General features: G+C 53.5%; 1 protein-coding gene across 3 annotated transcripts in view; it reads right to left on the bottom strand.

The window, feature by feature from the left end:
• KDM2B (lysine demethylase 2B) overlaps window positions 1-15,796 on the bottom strand; it is a 99,426-nt gene extending 83,630 nt beyond the window's left edge. For 2 of the 3 annotated variants that reach the window (XM_054594221.1, XM_054594223.1), the window contains exons 1-4: window positions 15,262-15,320; window positions 14,451-14,595; window positions 11,572-11,650; window positions 10,286-10,332 (exon numbers count right to left, since the gene is read on the bottom strand). In XM_054594221.1, the coding sequence (XP_054450196.1) occupies window positions 10,286-10,332; window positions 11,572-11,650; window positions 14,451-14,595; window positions 15,262-15,276 (286 nt within the window). In that variant the 5' untranslated portion in view covers window positions 15,277-15,320. Of the gene's footprint in view, window positions 1-10,285; window positions 10,333-11,571; window positions 11,651-14,450; window positions 14,596-15,261; window positions 15,321-15,650 lie in introns of those variants that run through there. The other variant, XM_054594222.1, reaches the window with a different exon arrangement.
• Window positions 15,797-17,111: the final 1,315 nt, after the last annotated feature.

Here is a 17,111-nt window from a genome sequence, read left to right as displayed (position 1 = left end):
GGTGGGACAAGGGCTGCGGTGCCCAGAACTCACACCCAGACTCTGAGGAATTCCCTTTGAAAGCCACGGGGTCAGGTCATTTGCAGGTCCTCCTCCAGGGCCACCACGCTGACTTTTAGCCTAGTTCTTAAATCCTCAGCTCAGGTCCCTTACATGCGACCTGGGGGGAGGGAAGAAGGAGGCAGAAGAGGCCCAGAGGAGTCACTGGGGACACTTGGGGCCTGCCAGTCTCTTTCGGTCTGAGCTGGGGGATTAAGAATTGGCGCTTGGTCTTCTCAGGTTCCCTGTCTGATCTGCCACCAGTGGCAAAGGAGAGCGGGGTACAAGTGCCCCGTCTCTGAGCAGGAAGCCCAGCACATGCCCAGAGGGAAAGAAGGGCCAGGTCAGTCTTCATCCCCGAAGCAGGTGACAGCGACAAGCAGCCCTTTGGAGCCTACATGGGATCCACAGCGCTGGAACTCTCAGGTCCCTGAGGGCAATGCGTTACAGGAGAAATCTTCCACGTGGGAGCTAGGTGCCTGGCGTTGCTAAGTAGGCCAACAGCTCAGCCCACTTTCTCTCTCCCCTCCTTCCGCCCCTCCCTCCCAGTCTCATTGGCTGTCTGGGCTCACAGGCTACACACACATCCAACAAATTCCAGCTGCATAAATTAATCCGCGGCCCCATGGCCCTCGCTTTGAAGGCTTCATCAGTCAGCTCCAGGAGTCCCAGCTCGGAGCCGGGAGGGGCTGCTGAAAGTCACCTTGAACACTAATAGGAAGCACACTCAGGCCCTGACCCTCAACTCCCCTGAGCCCCCTCTTCAGAGAGTGCACATTCCTGGTCTGCGTCATTATTCTGGAACCTTCTCTATCATCCTCGTTTCTGGACTGGTTTTTTAGTTCCTTCCTAGGGAATCTTTCCTCATCCATCGCTCAGAGGCCGTCTTTATCAGCAAGAGCGCTGGCCACAGACTCAAAGTCCACTCTTCTGTGTCCCGGCAGGGAGGTCTCAGGTATGTCCCCAAACCTCACTGGGCCTCAATTTCTTCATCTGGGAAGTGGAGACAATGGGACCTGCCCGAGTGACTTGACACAGTTACTGAAAGCGCTTTGTAAACATAAAAGCAGTGGTCCCGTCAAAGACACTGTCCCAAACTGAACGTGGGACAAATCCTCTCCCCAGGCTGGCAAAGGTGCCCAGTCTCCCAAAGCACTAATATCTTCTGCCTCCTCACCTCTGCACCTTTTAAAGTGACCCCCAGGGCAGACCAGCACCAGGCTGTCCTCTGGGGTCAGGACCCGACCCTCACAGGCAGACGGCCGTAAGATGCAAGCCCAGACCAACAAATTGGGGCAGAACCCAACTGGGCCAGGAAATCCGAAAAGACACTCAAGGCAAGAACGGCAACCACTTCTGGAACAGGGATGCTGACAGCCAGCCACCGCCCTACGGTCGGACAGAGGTGCACACAAATGGATCTTAGCTCTTCCACACACTCGCTATTTGGCTGTGATAAATTACTCTGAGCCTCAGATTTGACATGTATGAAATGGGGACAGTGGTAAATATGGTTTTATGTAGATCAAACAAAACAGCATATGCACAGTCGCTGGCTTGAAGTAAGATCTCTGTGAACAGTAGCTAATGCTGCCTACATTCTACGGAGCCCCCACAGGGGAGCGATCGGTGTGAGGCAAATGGGGCAGAATCAACAAGCACAGTGCGCCACAGCCCTTGGCATGACCCAGAGTTTGACTTTAGAGCCCTGGCTTCCTGGGAAAAGGGAAATAAAACGAATCAGTGAGGTGGCCGTTCACCTTACAGAGGGGACACCTGAGCACATTACTGAACCCCCGAAACCCTCCTCCTCCCTTGGGGCTCACGGGCCTCAGCTCTCCTGACCTCGTCCACCTGCCTCTCCTCGCATTTCTATCTATTCTGCCAATCGGATGCCTCCCCCACCTGTCCGTCCAACCTTGACTTCTCTCCTGGGCTCAAATTCAACGTGGCCAGAAGTGAACTCATCCACACACCACATACCCTTCCCCCGTCCAACAGACACACGTCTACGTTTCCTCTGGGATTCTGTTACAAGCATCACCTTCTCCCAATCACTGAAATTTAAACCTACATCAGAACCTGACGGGCCATCTACGGTCCGGGCAACTGGCAACTTACTTCTCTCCGGGCCTCAGTTCTCCCCACCTGTGAAATGGGAAAGCAGGACTGGAAGGGTTCTATGGACTCTTTCAGAGTTTAAAGTTAAAAAAGGGCCCTGGCTGGTGTGGCTCAGTGGATTACATGTCAGCCTGAGAACTGAAAGGTCGTTGGTTCGATTCCCAGTCAGGGCACATGACTGGGTTGCGGGCCAGGTCCCCAGTCGGGGGATGCGCGAGAGGCACTCAACCGATATTTCTATCACACATCGATGTTTCTCTCCCTCTCTTTCTCCCTCCCTTCCCCTCTCTCTAAAAATAAATTTAAAAATCTTTAAAAAAATTTTAAAAGGTCTAGGGACAAGCCAGCTACCTTTGATTTAGCCTTTCCCCTAAGCACAGCCGGTCAAGGGCAGAGGGCAGGTCTCAGGAGCCTATGTAACCAGACACAACACAGACAGACGCCCCGTGCATTTGTGAGTGAAGAGTGAAGGAGGGTTCACGTTGGGGACAGGGTGAGGGTTAGGGTAGCAAGTCGAAGAGCAAAAGCACAGGCTTTGGAAACACCTAAAGCTGACTCGGGTCCTGAGTCCTGGCGCCGCTGCCCACTCGCTGGGAGGCTCGCTCCCTCTGAGCCTCAGATCCCCAGTCTGGAGAAGCCAACGATAACACTTAATTTATACAATTATTGGTGAGGACAACATGAGGTCACATGGTAAACATCCAGTAAAAGAGAGGTGATTATTACTATAATTGGAAGAATAAATGAATTTTGAATTAGGTGATTTATCATGAAGATTTTCCAAGAAAAGGGGCCAAGGTAAGCTTCGGTTGGCCTGAGCATCCTCAATAGAAGGCAATCCAATAAAGAGGCAATTCCAAAGACCCCCTACCTGCAGGCCGCCCTCAGTGATACAGTGTGAACAATGAATCACTTTATGGATACGTTTTTTTCAGTGGGTTTAAATCATCTCCAGAGGCAACAAAAATGGTCTCTTCTCCAGTCCCCTCCCTCTCCCCTCAACTCGAATTCATGGCTGTGAAATCTCCCATCCTCTGTGGGGAAGCACAGATTAGAACATCCAGAAACAGACCCACACAGAAGCAGTCCAATGATTTACGACGAAGACACCGCCTCAGTGCCTGGGGGTGAGCGTGTTTGGTGTTTTTTTTTTAATAACAGGACTGAATCACCTAGGTGTCTATATAGGAAAGGACCTTGACCCCATCTCATACTGAACACAAAAAAATCAATTCCAGGTGAACTAGAGTTGTAAATGTGAGAGTTCAAACGATAGATTTTTGATACAAACGTATGAACATCATCATGACCTTGGAGTACACAGAAATTTCTGAAACAAGACACAAAAACATCTAATGAACCAGGATGAGCTAAATGATCTATGTTAAAATGAAGAGCTTCTGTGTATTCAAAGGCATCTTTAAGAGTACTAAAAGACAGACCACAAAGTAAGAGAAGATTCTAGAAGGTGTACCCATATCCAGAATATAGAAAGAACCTTTACATTATGGGCTGAATCGTGTCCCTGAGATTCTGTATGTTCAAGTCCCAACCCCCAGTAACTCAATATGTAACCATATTTAGGGATAAAGCCTTTAAAGACACAATTACATTAACGTGGGTTCTTTAGAGTAGGCCCTAATCCAATGAGACTAGTATCCTCACACGAGGAGATGGAACACAAATAAATACAGAGGGGAGACCATGTGAAGACACAGGGAGGAGAGAGAGATCCGCGAGCCAAGGACAGAGGCCTCCGAAGAAACCAGCCCAGCTGACATGACGATCTGCAGCTTCCAGCCCGGTATCATGAGGGAAGAAATTTCTGTTGTGTAAGTCACCCGGTCTGCGGTGCTGTGCTATACAGCCACCGCAAACTAACACGTCTTAGGCTCAAGAAGAGAAAACCTTTTAAAATAAAATAATGGAGATAAGACCTGATCAGAGAGTCCACAAAAAAAGGATCTCCAAATAGCAAATAAACAGGAAAGGGAGCTCAGTTTCTTTCATCAGGAGGGAAACTGTAAACTAAAACCACAACGAGATGCACCTGTAGTCCCACCAGGCCGGCAGCCGACCAAGATGAAAGAGATGAAAACACTGGCTCTTGGTGAGGGGGTGGAGCAATCGGACCCAGAACAACCCCTCTGGACAACTACCTGACAGTATCTTCTGAACCTGAACATATATGCATTTTCTATGACCCAAGCAATTCCACTCTAAAATACAGGGCAAGGCAAAAGTAGGTGTACAGTTGTTCGTATGGAAAATAGAAGAATTAATAAAAAGTAGTACAAGAATATGGCCTGGGTGGTAGCTCACTTGGTTAGAGTGTCGTCCCAATACACCAAAGTTGCAGGTTTGATCCCCAGTCAGGACATATACAAGACTCGGCCAATGACTGCAAAAATAGATGGAACAACAAATCGCTGTTTCTCTCTTGCCCCTCCTTCCTCCCTCTCAAATCAGTAAGTTTTAAAAATATAAGTAAAATAAATAAATAATAATACAAGAGTAAACTGTTTCATGTACTTAAACTATAAACCTACTTTTGCACCCCCCCCATATTTCTAACAGAAATGCATCCATCTGCTCACCCTGTCATGTTCTAGAATGTTCAGAGCAACACTATACGTATAGCCTTAAAGTGACAATTACTCAAGTGCCCAGTGATAGTAGAATGAATAAATTCAATGAATAAAGTCACTTAATGGAAAACTGTGTAGCAGTGAAAAATAGATCATGCACAACTACACGCAATATGAATGAATCACGTAAACACCAAATTGCACAAAAGAAGCCAAAACTCGAGACACCCTATGTAGTTCCACTGACTTGCAGCGTGGGGACAGGCAAGACTCACCTGCGCTGTCAGCCATCAGGACGACAGGGGAGGGTGCTGGCTGCATGGGAACGCGAGGGGTGCAGGCGCCGGGGTGCCGCTTACGCTCGTGTGCCCCGGTATTAAAGTTACCAAGCTGTGTGGTTACTGCATGTGCGCTTTCCTACGCATATGAGGGAGGACCCAAATAAAGTGGAATTTACTTATAAAACATTCTGTATTTATTCTTACACGTGTCAACTTCAGTCACCTTCAAAGTCCTCTCCCTTGGATGCCATACACCTACCATGACGTTTTTCCCACTACTCAAAATAGTTTCTGAACTCGTCAACTGTTGATGCCTTTTAGTGCTTCTGCCGTTTTTTGTTTCACCTCTTCCACATCCGCAAAACACTTCCCTTTGAGGACTTTTTTCATCCAGGGAAACCAAAAACGTCGCTCAGGGCGAGATCAGGTGAAAAGGGAGGGTGGGGCACGGGGGTCATGTCATTTTTGGTCAAAAACTGCTGAACGCTCAGCACAAGCAGGTGCGCTTGCCAGTCACCCACCATGAAATGGGCAGACACCTTGAAAGAGTCTTCAGAAAAGACATTCGCTGAGGCCAAACACAGCCCCCCACAACAACGGCAGCTGGTGCAACGATGCAGATGGGTTCCTAGGATGCTCACCAGCGGGGAAGCCTGTGCTACAAGGGACCTGCCCTCCAGAAGGTAATTCTGGGTGTTTTGGGGTCCCCTCTCATATATTACACTTGAATGAAAAGGTTTTTTAAAGAGTTTATTTATTTAGCCCTGACTGGTGTGGCTCAGTGGATTGAGTGCTGGCCTGTGCACCAAAGAGTTGCCAGTTCAATTCCGGGTCAGGGCACGTGCCTAGGTTGCAGGCCAGGTCCCTAGTTGGGGCATGAGAGAGGCCACCAATTGCTGTTTCTCTCCCCCGCTTTCTCCCTCCCTTTCCCCTCTCTACAAGTAAACAAATAAAAAGTGTTAAACATGTATTTATTTGTAGAGAGGGGGAAGGGAGGGAGAGAAACATTGATCAGTTGCTTCTTGTACACGCCCAACTAGGTCCAGAACCCGCAAGGCAGGCATGTGCCCTTGCCAGGGATTGAACCGGCGACATTTTGCTTTGCAGGACAACGCTCAACCAACTGAGCCACACTGGTCAGGGCAAATAAAAAGTTTTTATATTAAGTGTACAGCATGCTAAAAATGGAAAGTGCCCTTTCTTTCTTTATTTATTTTTCCTTTTTTTAAAGGCAAGGGAGCTAGTGAGAGAGGCTAGGTCCTATCTCCCCAGTGGGCAGATAAACAGGTCTGACAGAGAAAAGCCTGAGTTAAGCACGTTGGAGAAGAATCTGTAGCCCCAAGTCATGGCCCGCATACCTGGCCGTGCACCAACCTCTTTCTGAAATAGTTACCTCCCAAAACGCAGGACCTGGGGAGGGGGCAGGAGGCTGGAGGATAGAGGCTGGGATCCCACACTAACCGGAGGGTTGGTCCAGCCTCCCCTTCCAAAGCAGGACTCCCATTCACACCAGGGGCACGTTCACATCGCCCAGCAACCCTAGAGTGTGCCTCCTTCCCATGCTCGGTGCACGCGCGCCTGCCGGGCTGACGGAGCCACCAGCTCCGGGAGGTAGGGGTGTGCTAACCAATCGGAGCCCATCCGGAGACATTCAATGAAATTACTGGGGGTTGGGAAGGAGAGCCCTGAGCTGGCAGGGCTGAAGCCTAGCACTGCTGGCTCCCCAACTTTGCCACCACATGGGGAGAAAGAAGCTTGCCAAAGAATGAAGCAGAAAGAAAGAGGAAGCAAAAGAAGGAAACAGAAAGGAAAACAACTTCTTGAGATCTTCTCGGAGCACTTAGATCTCAACATGCCTGGAAGCCGCCCCTTGAACTTATTATGGAAGCCTGTGAATTATGTTTTGCTTAGGCTAACTTGAGTTACACTTGTCACTTAAGTCACTATTACAAAAAGTGCCCTATAGGCATTCTCTGGATGTCTGTGCGCAGTAAAACGGGCGTGACAATACCCCACGCGAACCACAGGTACAGGCATCTCTCACGGCACCAGAGCTCGCCACACCTGCATGAAGCACCTGAATATCCATCAACCCTTTGATCGTCACAGAAATGCCAGGGGAGACTCTGCAGGTATTACTAGCCCTGCTTTCGTTTTTTCTTTTTCTTTTTAAGATTGTATTTATTTATATCTTTAGAGAAAGGGAAAGGGAGGGAGAAAAAGAGAGAGAGAAACATCAATGTGCAGTTGCTTCTCACATGCCCTCAACCAGAGACCTGATCTGCAGCCCAGGCCTGTGGCCTGACTGGGAATCGAACTGGCAACCCTCTGGTTCGCAGGCTGGCACTCAATCCACTGAGCCACACCAGCCAGGGATCATCCTGCTGTCTTTGCTGTCCTGGACTTTCCGAGAGCTGGCAAAGACACTGGCTCACCGATGTGCTTCCGCGACGAGAAGAACGAGGCTCGAAGGAAGAAGAGGCGGCCAGACACAAGCAGAGCCTGATGAAGCTGCAGAGGGACTGGAAATCCCTCAAAAGGACCAAGAGCGGTGTTAGCAAGACTGTGATGTTGCCTGAAGCCCAGATTGAGGACCTCGCCTTAATCCTTGATCGCGAAGAAAATCTCGTCAGCCCAATGTCCTGCCATTATAATAAATAGTTACGGGGACCTGTCACTGAGCACCCATCACCCAGCATAATTCTAAGCATTCTATTCATTCTCTTACAGAGCTCTTCCCTGAGGCAGACTCTGAGTAAGTCCCGCTTTGCAGATGAGGGGACTGAGGCTCACAGACGTTAAGCAGCCTGCCCCAAACCACCTGTCAGCGAGCAGCACCGGCCGCCCACCGAGGCTGTTTCACAGCGAAGGCGGGGGCTGGGTTGAGGCACCAGAGCGGGTCGCCTGGAGGAGACTTCACGTATCGAGGCCACTGTCCTATCTGGAAAGTTGGCCCGCCCTCTGCTCTGATGAGCACTTCCTTCAGCACTTCCAGAATCCCACTTAAAAAAGAAAGCTACCCCTTCCCGGGCAGGCCCCGGGCGATTAACCGAGCTCCTCCCCTCGTCAGTACCATCTCCCTCCAGACCACAGCTGCCCCGCTGAGTATCAGCTAACACACTTTTGGGTCAATTATTCACGCTGGATTATCTGACACACCCACTGGTCAGCTGTCTTCACCACCCACACAGCCACCAGAATCAGCTTTTACAAAACTTCAATGAGATCACACCACTTCACACCCACTAGGATGGCTCTCATCAAAAAGACAGACAATGACAAGTGTTGGCAGGCATGCGGGGAAATCAGAGCCCTCGTACGTTGCTAATGGGCATGTAAAATGGCGCAGCTGCTTTGAAAACCAGGCTGGCAGTTCCTCAGGAGGTTAAATATAGTTACTGAATGACCCAGCAATTCTGTCCCTAGGTATGTACCCAAGAGAAATAAAAACACCTGTCCACCTAAGACTTTGTACATAAATATCTAGGGTAGCATTACTCATGAAAGCTAAGAACTAGAAACAACCAAAAGGTCCGTCCATGAACTGATAAACAAACATGGTCTGTCCATGCAGTGGAATATTACTCGGCCATGAAAAGGAACGAAGCACTGACACCTGCTACAGTGTGGCTGAGCCTTGAAAACGTGATGTTGAGTGAGAGAAGCCAGACATAAAGGATTGCATATTATTTGATTGCGCTAACATGCAATGTCCAGACCAGAAAAACCCACAGAGACAAAAAGCAGATCAGTGGTTGACAGGGGACAGAGGCAGAGAGGAGCTGGGGGGGCGGTGCAGGGTGTATTTTGAGGGCGAAGGAAGTGTTCTGGAATAAGATTGGGCTGATGGTTGCACCACATTGTGCACATACTAAAAATCACTGGATCGCACAGTCCAAAAGGGCTAAATGGTGACGCTGATGGCATGGGAAATTTATCTCCATATTTAGAAAAATGTATAACCACCACCCCTCAAGAAAACGATCAGGGTACGTAGCTACCCCCTCGCTGCATGCCGAGCTCCCAGGTGCAACCCGAGCTCCCAGGTGCAACCCCATCGCACCCAGTGTCCAGCCCCGACTCCCCACCAGGCCCCTCGCGACCCTGGCCCTGGGAGCTCTCCCTTCCCCCGCTCCTTTCCCCTCACTCATTCTGCCCCTCCCACACCTGCTGACCTCCGCCTCTGCTCAGCCCACAATCTGGAACGCTCTTTCCCACAGCTGGCTTCTCATCAGCCAGGCCTCTGTCCAAATGTCCTCGCGCCACCGCCAGGCCTTTCCTGAACACCTCCATCTAAGACACCATCACGATACGATCACCCCATCAGCCTGCTTTACTCCTTCACAGCCTTTACCACCCTTCAAAAGATAGATACTTTCAGCCTCGGCCGCGTAACTCAGCTGGTTGGAGCTGGTTGGAGCGTTGTCCCAATGCACCAAGGCTGCAGGTTCAATCGTGCAAGGCTCAACCAAAGAAGGCATAAATAAGTGGAACAACAAATAGTTGTTTCTCTCCTCTCTCTCTCTCTCTCTCTCTCTCTCTCTCTCAAATCAATAAATACAACTTTTTAGGAAAGATATATTCTTAAAAACCATTGACTTCTTTCTCACCGATCACTCCAACCAAGGGGGCAGGAATCTTGTCTGCCTCGCTCACAGCCCCACGCTACCCTGCCTTGCAGGAGCTACCTGAGAAACACTTCGGGAAAGAATGGATTTATCGAACGACTTCCCGAGAAATCTGAAATGCCGCCTGCAGCCTGGTCAGGAGCCCGCAGCCCTGCGTGAGCAGCCACGCTGGGCGTCGCCCAGCACCTGCAGGGCCCTGGGGCGCCAGCCCTGCCCCAGACCTGCTTAGCACCCTGAGGAAGCGGGAACACGGGAACGAGCCCTACCCTGGAAAGTCGGAAAGTCTGTCAGGGGTCACAAAGCACGCAGCGCTCACCCTGCAACTCGCAAACGCAAAGGAGAGATCTAAGATTGCGCCATTGACACCCAAGCTGGAGGCGAGGGTCCAAATCAGCCCCGTCAAACTGTGCGCTGGCAGAGGCCCTCTGATCCAGCTTCTCAGGACTCTGCAATCTGACCTGTTCCCCACAATGACACGGCTGCAGCTCACACCTGCTCCTGCCTCCTCCCGTGGGGACTCTGTTGTCAGAGGCCGTTAAAACCGAAGCAGGCAGGTGGCCAGACCTCCTTCCCTTTCCCCTCCACCCTCCCTCAGCATCACTGGAGCCGCACACAGCAAGCAACTTACCCACTAGGAGCTTGACGTCCCGGACCGTGAAGTCAGGGTCAGGCATCCTGGAAAACGAGGAGCAGACTTTGGTGAGAAGCCAGAAACCCGACTGAGGCCCAACGTGGGGGCAGGGCGGCCATTTTTCCAAGAGGGTTCCCTCGCTCTCATTTTGGGCGCTTCCAGGGGAGGGGTCACTGCTGCGCCCCTGCCTCGCCCCAAAGGGCAAACCGAACCCGCACGTTCTCCCCAACACCTGAATTCGGCCCTGCTTCGGGAAAGAGCGGGGACACCCATTGCCCACCCACTTTTCCAGGGAAGACTGGACTGTGGGGTCAAGGGCAAGGGCCAGAGCCGGGCATTCCAACGCCAGTTTCTTTTGGGGCCAGTGCCCTTCTTTGTGTGTCAACCTTTAGAAAATACTCTGCATAATGGGCTGTACGGAGGGTAGGAGGGACCCCTGTGGGTTCAGACGGAAGAAAAGGCATGCTCGTCAAACCGGCTCCAGGGATATGGTAGCATGGCTAGCGACCGTGATTATGGGGACATTCGTGATTATGGGGACATTCACTGTTCATTAGCAATGATGCCACAGGTTTAACTTCTACCCCGAGGAATGAGGCTCTTGCGCAAGTCTGGCAGGAGGCGCTGGAGAGGGCAGCAGGCTGGGATGGCACCCTCAGCCTCCTCCCCACCCCTGCCTGAGGGGTGGAAACCTGTTCTTCCAGCCTGCCTCCCAGATGGCTCCCCGCCTGGAGCTCTGACAGATCTCTAGGAGACTAAACCAAACAAGGCCCAGTGTGGACGCAGGTGCTGGGGCGGGCTGAGAAAGGGGAGACAGCCCAGCATCCTCGGAACCACGCCCTCCGCGGAAAAGGACCAATTCCCACACAGGGGGGAGTCGGAGGAGAAAGATGTATCCAGGTGCCCTGCTTCTGAGCCTAGAGGCTGGCCAATCCCTTCCCAGCCCAGGCCCTGCCTCAGTTTCCTGATTTGGGGGAGGGGGGAACACTCTCTTTAGGAAGTCGCTGCGCATTAACTGGGGTGGACTGGGGAGAACGTCGACACTAATTGAACACCCTATGTCCTCTTTGCCCAAATTCTCTGATAAACTCCAATCTTTGGAGAGTTTTTCCTCTTTGTTGGGTCTTGAACAAGGAGACACTGTATCCCTCAGATAATGAAGAAACATCCTTCCTAGTGTTGAGAGGTGGGGTAAAGGGCAGAAGAAATCTATCCCAAGCTACAAACTGTGTTAGAGAGGGAGACGAGGGTGGGGGAGGGAGCGATTAGTTTCAGCAACTTACTTAATTCCCAGTCCATCCTTCTCTGGAAATACCAGGGGAACCCTGAGAGCTTCTCTCTGCACATACTCATAGTTGAAATCTGTTTGGGTATTGGAATTAAAACAAGCCGGTGAAGTCACGAAGCAGCAAATGAACGACAATCAATTGGTTAGGGGAAGAAAAATAACGGAGGAAGGGGCAGGGGTCATACTGGACGCAGGCACCAGCTCGAGGGCAGAAGCTCCGTGGAAAATGACAGGGAAATGGATTAGGCGAAGCCCAAGAGAAGCCATGCCAACTCTCAGCTCCTCTGCCTACTCAGTCATTCCCAGCATGCCCCACGGGTCAGAACTTGTCAATGAACAGCCCAAGGCTGGGCGAGGGCTGGGGAGGGAGCCTCATGAAAGAACCCCACACAGAAGGCACCCGGACTAGTGCTGAGAAAGAGGGACAGAGAAAACGCATCCCAAGCTGAGCTGAGAAAGTAAAGGGACTGCAAAATTGAAGAATGCCACCTGGGAGGATCTGAAGGCCCAGAGAGGACGCTGGGAGGAGGGTTCTCATTGTAGCTGAGCATCGGGGAAGATCTTATTGTAATATCCTGTATAGTGAAGGGGAGGGGGAGAAGCCGGTTTCCCTGGAAACTGTGTATTTGGTGCCAAAATAACTAGGGAACTGGGCACAGCTTTGTTGTCTTAATAGTGAAATTCTGCTGCAGCCATCACAATACTTGCTCCAACTGGATAACCGAGAGGGATGCTCTCCGGGCAGCAACGACTGTACAACGAGGACTTGGAGGAGCCCAGAGAAAATTCACGGCGCAGTTTTCCACCTGGGGTTTGTCCGACGCAGACCCCCGAATCCTTACCCTAACTATGGAGGGGAGGCAGGCAGAGGTGAACCCTCACATCCCCAAACCCTCGGGGAACGGAAGCAAACCACGAGGGCGCCAGGCCTCCCTGGCCGGTCAGAAGGGAGACAGAGGAGCTCGCGGGTCACGGAGGCCCCGGCCCCAGGGAAGCAGTTCACCAGGGCAGCTCGGAGGGGGAGGAGGCCAAGGCAGCGCGGCTCAGAGAGGGAGAGAACAAAACCAGAGCTGGGGAAAGCCCTGACCTTAGCAGCTCGGATCCCCAGGGGCTCACAGTGAATGGGGATTCCTAAGGATTTGAAGGCACAGAAGTTTAAGAAGCTTCTATCCTGAATCCAGGCTAAGGGCTCCTTCTGTTTCTCGGCTCCTCCCTCGAGTTTGGGGCCAGATCTGAATTAACTACCAAAATCCTAGGGCCGTCTCCTTTAAACGAGCCTGGCCAGCAGATTGAAGCAATCTCCCTCACTGGGACCCCTGCCCCCTGCGCACACCCAGAGCCCACCCCCAGGGCCAGCCTCAGCTTCCTCCCATGGGCCTGAGAAAACTCTCCGAGGTCCTGGGCACGAATTCCTCACAAATGACTAGGAAGAGTTTGCATATTGTTTCCTCGTACGATCCGCCAACTACTCAGTACAAGGGCGAAGAAAGGAGAGGCATTAAAATCCCATTTGTGCTAAGGAAATTTAAATGAAGTTGAGAATGGCCCCTTAAAGACCAGGCAGGCTGGAAGAAATTTCTTCTTCCCTCCCCCCACAACTACCCCCTACCACGGAAGCCCAGCGCCCCAGAAAACAGTGGGCACAAAAGAGAAACTTCAAAAATGCAAAGCCTGGACGTCTCTAGAGAGGCTAACCCCAGAGGCAAGCCGCCGGAGCGGAACGGGGGATGGGGGGCGGGGGGCGCGAAGGGCTTCTCGGCTATCAGCTCGCTGAGGGATGGAAGGGGTTTCCAAGGGGGATGGGGGATGAGCAAAATAGAAAGGGAGTAACATAAACGAAAACTCGAATATCTGGGGGGGAGGGGTTAACTTGCAATCCCAGGGGGGCAAAGGGCAATGCCCAGGTAGGCAAGGGCACCTCCAAACCACCAACCCCACAGGACCTCTGGAGGACTCGGACCCAAGCCAAAGCATCACATCGCCCCAAGGACCAGACGGTGTCCCCACACACGTTCCTAGTACCAGGGTCTGGGAGAAGTTACGGCCCTGAAAGTCTCAAACCCGGTGGTGGTACCCCCAAATCCTAGAGGCTTTAAACTGGCAGGGTCCTCCAAGCAGGGCAGAGCTCAGGCCCGGGAAGAAACCCCGTGTCCGTGAAGGATGCCCCAAGCCTTCACTTTAAAAATGCTAGGGGACAGGGAGCTCAGCCTTAAGCCTGAGGGGGGATCACCCCCTGACCCTCGTCCCCCCTTCCGGCTGACAGAGCTGCAGGGCTAGAGGCTTAAGAGGGGACCCAAGCCAACTACTTGAAGCTCACCCAGACCTTGCTCCAGTCTGGCAGAGCCCAGAGGGTGATGGGGTGTCTTAGACCCCAGGCCTGAGGAGGCCCGCCACTCGGTGACCCCTGGGCGCCCCGAGCGCCAGCACAGAACTGGCAGGGCCCGAACAGCACGGGGTTTGCGAGGCTCCAGGCCTGGGGGCCTTTCCTAAGTCTGACTCCAGCCGGGCAGCGCGCAAGGAGCTGGGCCGGCTCCGGGAGGGATAGAACGCCGCGCACCCGCCTTCCCCCGGTCCGCCCGTCCGTTCGTCCCCAGGTCCCTGTGTGGGTCAGACCCCTGGCTCTGCCCACCCTGGGACTGGTGGTGGGCGCTGGCCAGGCCTAGGCCCTCTCCCGGCCCCGGTTTCAGCCTGCCCTCCTCCCTCGCCACCCTACCCCACCCCACCCCACCCCCCCAGTGCTCGGCCTCGTTTCGTCACCGGATCCCCTGGAATGGGGGACGCGGGCGCGAAATACGAACCCAGCCACCGGCAGCTCCCTCCCCACGTGCGCTCGGGCCGCGGCGCGGAGGGTGGCTGGAGGAAGGGGCGCCTCACCTTTGCCCTCCATGGCGTGTACGAAGTCCCCCTGGTACAGCTGGCTGCGCAGCTTCTCCTCCAGGCTGAAGCCGCGGACACTAACGATCTCCTCCACGTCCGACAAGTCCTCGTTCTCGTCGTATCTCTGGCGGTCAATCGGGCGCTGCAGGGACCCAAGCCAGAGAGCCCGGGACGTTACTAGGGGAGCTGAGGGTCGCCTTTCACCCTGGGCCCAGCTCCAACAGGTGCAGACGCCGCGCACCCCTGCACCCCACCACTGCAACCAGAGCAACTTTGCGCAAATGCCAAAGATGCTGAAAATCAGGATAACGAGAGGGGCCGCACCCCCAAGTGTCTCGCTGCGCCCTATACAGGGCATTCCCCTCTTGCATCTTTGGAGGCCATGGAAGGGACATCTGAGGGGCTCCCTTTGCCCCCCACCCCCGAAAGGCGTTGACTTTTGCTCACTCTACCGGGAGCCTCGTTATGTAACCCACGAAGGGGGCTCCGCGCACGGGCTGGCGGGGCATTTGTAGGCCCCGGGAGGAGCCGCGGCGGCGCCCGGCTCGGCGCTAACAGCAGCCCCGGCGGCCGCGGCGGCGGCAGAGCCGGGAAGCCGGAACCGGGGGCTGGCGGCATTTCTAAGGCTGGAGCCGCCCCCGACCTACCCGGGAAGCTGGAAAGCTAAAATGGAAGGGCTGAGACCCCAGCCGCCCCCGCTGACCGCCCTCCAGTGCAGGGAGAAGAGGTGGGAGGGGGGTTCTGGGCTCGGGAGGGGGAGAGGCTGACCGCCCGCCACAAAGCTCCCATCCGAGACCCCAAAACGCACCAGCAGCTGCCTCATCTCCCCACAAGCGCGCGCGCACACTCACTTCCTAAGGAGACTCCCCCGCCACTCCCCGCATCCCCTGCCTCCTCCCTCCACCGCCCAGCGCTCGGCCCCGCAGCCCCCCGGATCCGGGGCGAACCCCGAGCCCGCTCAGCCCCCTTCCACGCCTTTCGCCTCTACCACCTCTCCACTTAAGTGTCTGAGACTCTGAGCTTCACAAGAGACTGGAGGAGTAAGCTGCTGGCTTCCTTTTGCATGCAATTTATTTTTTTTTTCCGGTCCTCTTGCAAAATACAGAAAAGGAAAGAAAAGGCAGCGAGAAACAACAACAAAAAATAGATCTATCATATACCAGATACAGATTTGGGGGGAAAAAAAAAGCTACACACCAATCTTCTTCCAGAGTCTTTCTCTGCCTCCATTTTTTTAGGAGAGTTCACCAATTAATTGTCAACACTCCTGCCCCCTGCATTTTGGCGGAGGGGGTAAGGAGAGAAGACCAAAGAAAACAAACCAAAAAAATAAATAAATAAAGCAAGCCAGAGCCGAGATCTACAAAGTTTTGCACCAACACTTAAGCAGATCCGTTTGCAAAGTCCTAGGAAACCATTTTCAGCAGTTGTGGGGGGGGAGGCGTCGACGTCATAATCCCCGGAACGTAAACATTGTTGCCGATCGCGCTCGGAGCCCGCGGCCGGGCTGGGGTTGGGGGGGCACTCGGCCCGGGGCCGGGCGGGCGGGGGTGGGGGCGGGGGCCCCGGGAGGTGTGCGGCGGGGAGGGCGCCCCGGAGGCACCGGGCGCCGTTAGCGCCCTGGCATCGCTGTTTTGTTGTTGGGTCACGAGTGCGCCTCTGCACGCAGGCGCCGCCGCGGCCCGGGAGTTGTGTGCAGAGCTGACTTTTGGAGGGCTGAGTTGCAAGCGGAGGGCGCATCCCGGAGATGGCGGGGCAGGGAGGGAGGGAAGGAGGAGGGGGTGGGGCGGGAGGTGCAGATTTGCACGGCCGGCCTCAGCGGGAGGCACGGAAATGCAAGTGGAGCGAGCCTGCGTGAAAGCCCGTGAGGCTTGGCACCCCAAGCGACGACCCCCGCAGCTCAGTCCTTGCCCCCATTGTCCACGGGCTACCCCTCTGCCTCTTCCTTCAGCCACCCCACCCCATTACCTACGGGGCCGATGCAAATTCAAAGCATTTTTAATATATATATTTTTTTCTTCTGAAAGTCTTTTCTTTTGGCAGAGGGAGGAGGGGGACAATCCTCCTAGACCCCATATGCGGACCTACCATAAGGAGGAGGCATTGGGGGCTTCGGGAGAAATTAGCGCAGCTCCATCCCAGTACAACTACATAACTTTTAAACTCCCAGAATCAAAAGGTACATTCATACGCGCGCGCACACACAGGTACAGGAAACTCAGGCAGAACAGAGCCTTTTCAGATCCGAGCTGACCGGAAGATGTTGCCTTTCATTCATTCATTCTGCCCGCGTGTGTGGAGTCCTTTGCTAGGTGACGAGCCCTGGAACAGAAGCTGGGCATTCTTTAAAGGTCCCTGCGCTCGCCAACAGGAGGGAATGGAGGCTCAGGAGTGAAATACCGAGAGAATTGGATCTGGCGCCTCCTAACACAGCTGGCAAACAGGCGGAGGAGGGTAAGCCCTTATTGGCCGTTTATAAAGAAAAGTCTGCGGAGAGACGCAAGGAGCTCTGGACTGGGGCGCGGGGAACTCTGGGCGCCCCTTGGTTAATCCCATAGGGCTTCTTGGCGGAGGCATGGCCACCCTCTATATTTATATGGAGGATCGTTAGATCTGGGTGTACTTACCTGTCCACATTCCTGGTTTGCTGGGACCACC

This window comes from Pteronotus mesoamericanus, unplaced genomic scaffold (assembly GCF_021234165.1).
Source record: "Pteronotus mesoamericanus isolate MK-2021 breed Mesoamerican mustached bat unplaced genomic scaffold, CSHL_Meso_final scaffold_507, whole genome shotgun sequence".
NCBI lineage: Eukaryota > Metazoa > Chordata > Mammalia > Chiroptera > Mormoopidae > Pteronotus > Pteronotus mesoamericanus.
Note: the sequence above shows the minus strand (reverse complement) of the source record. Positions and strands in the feature narration are given on the sequence as shown.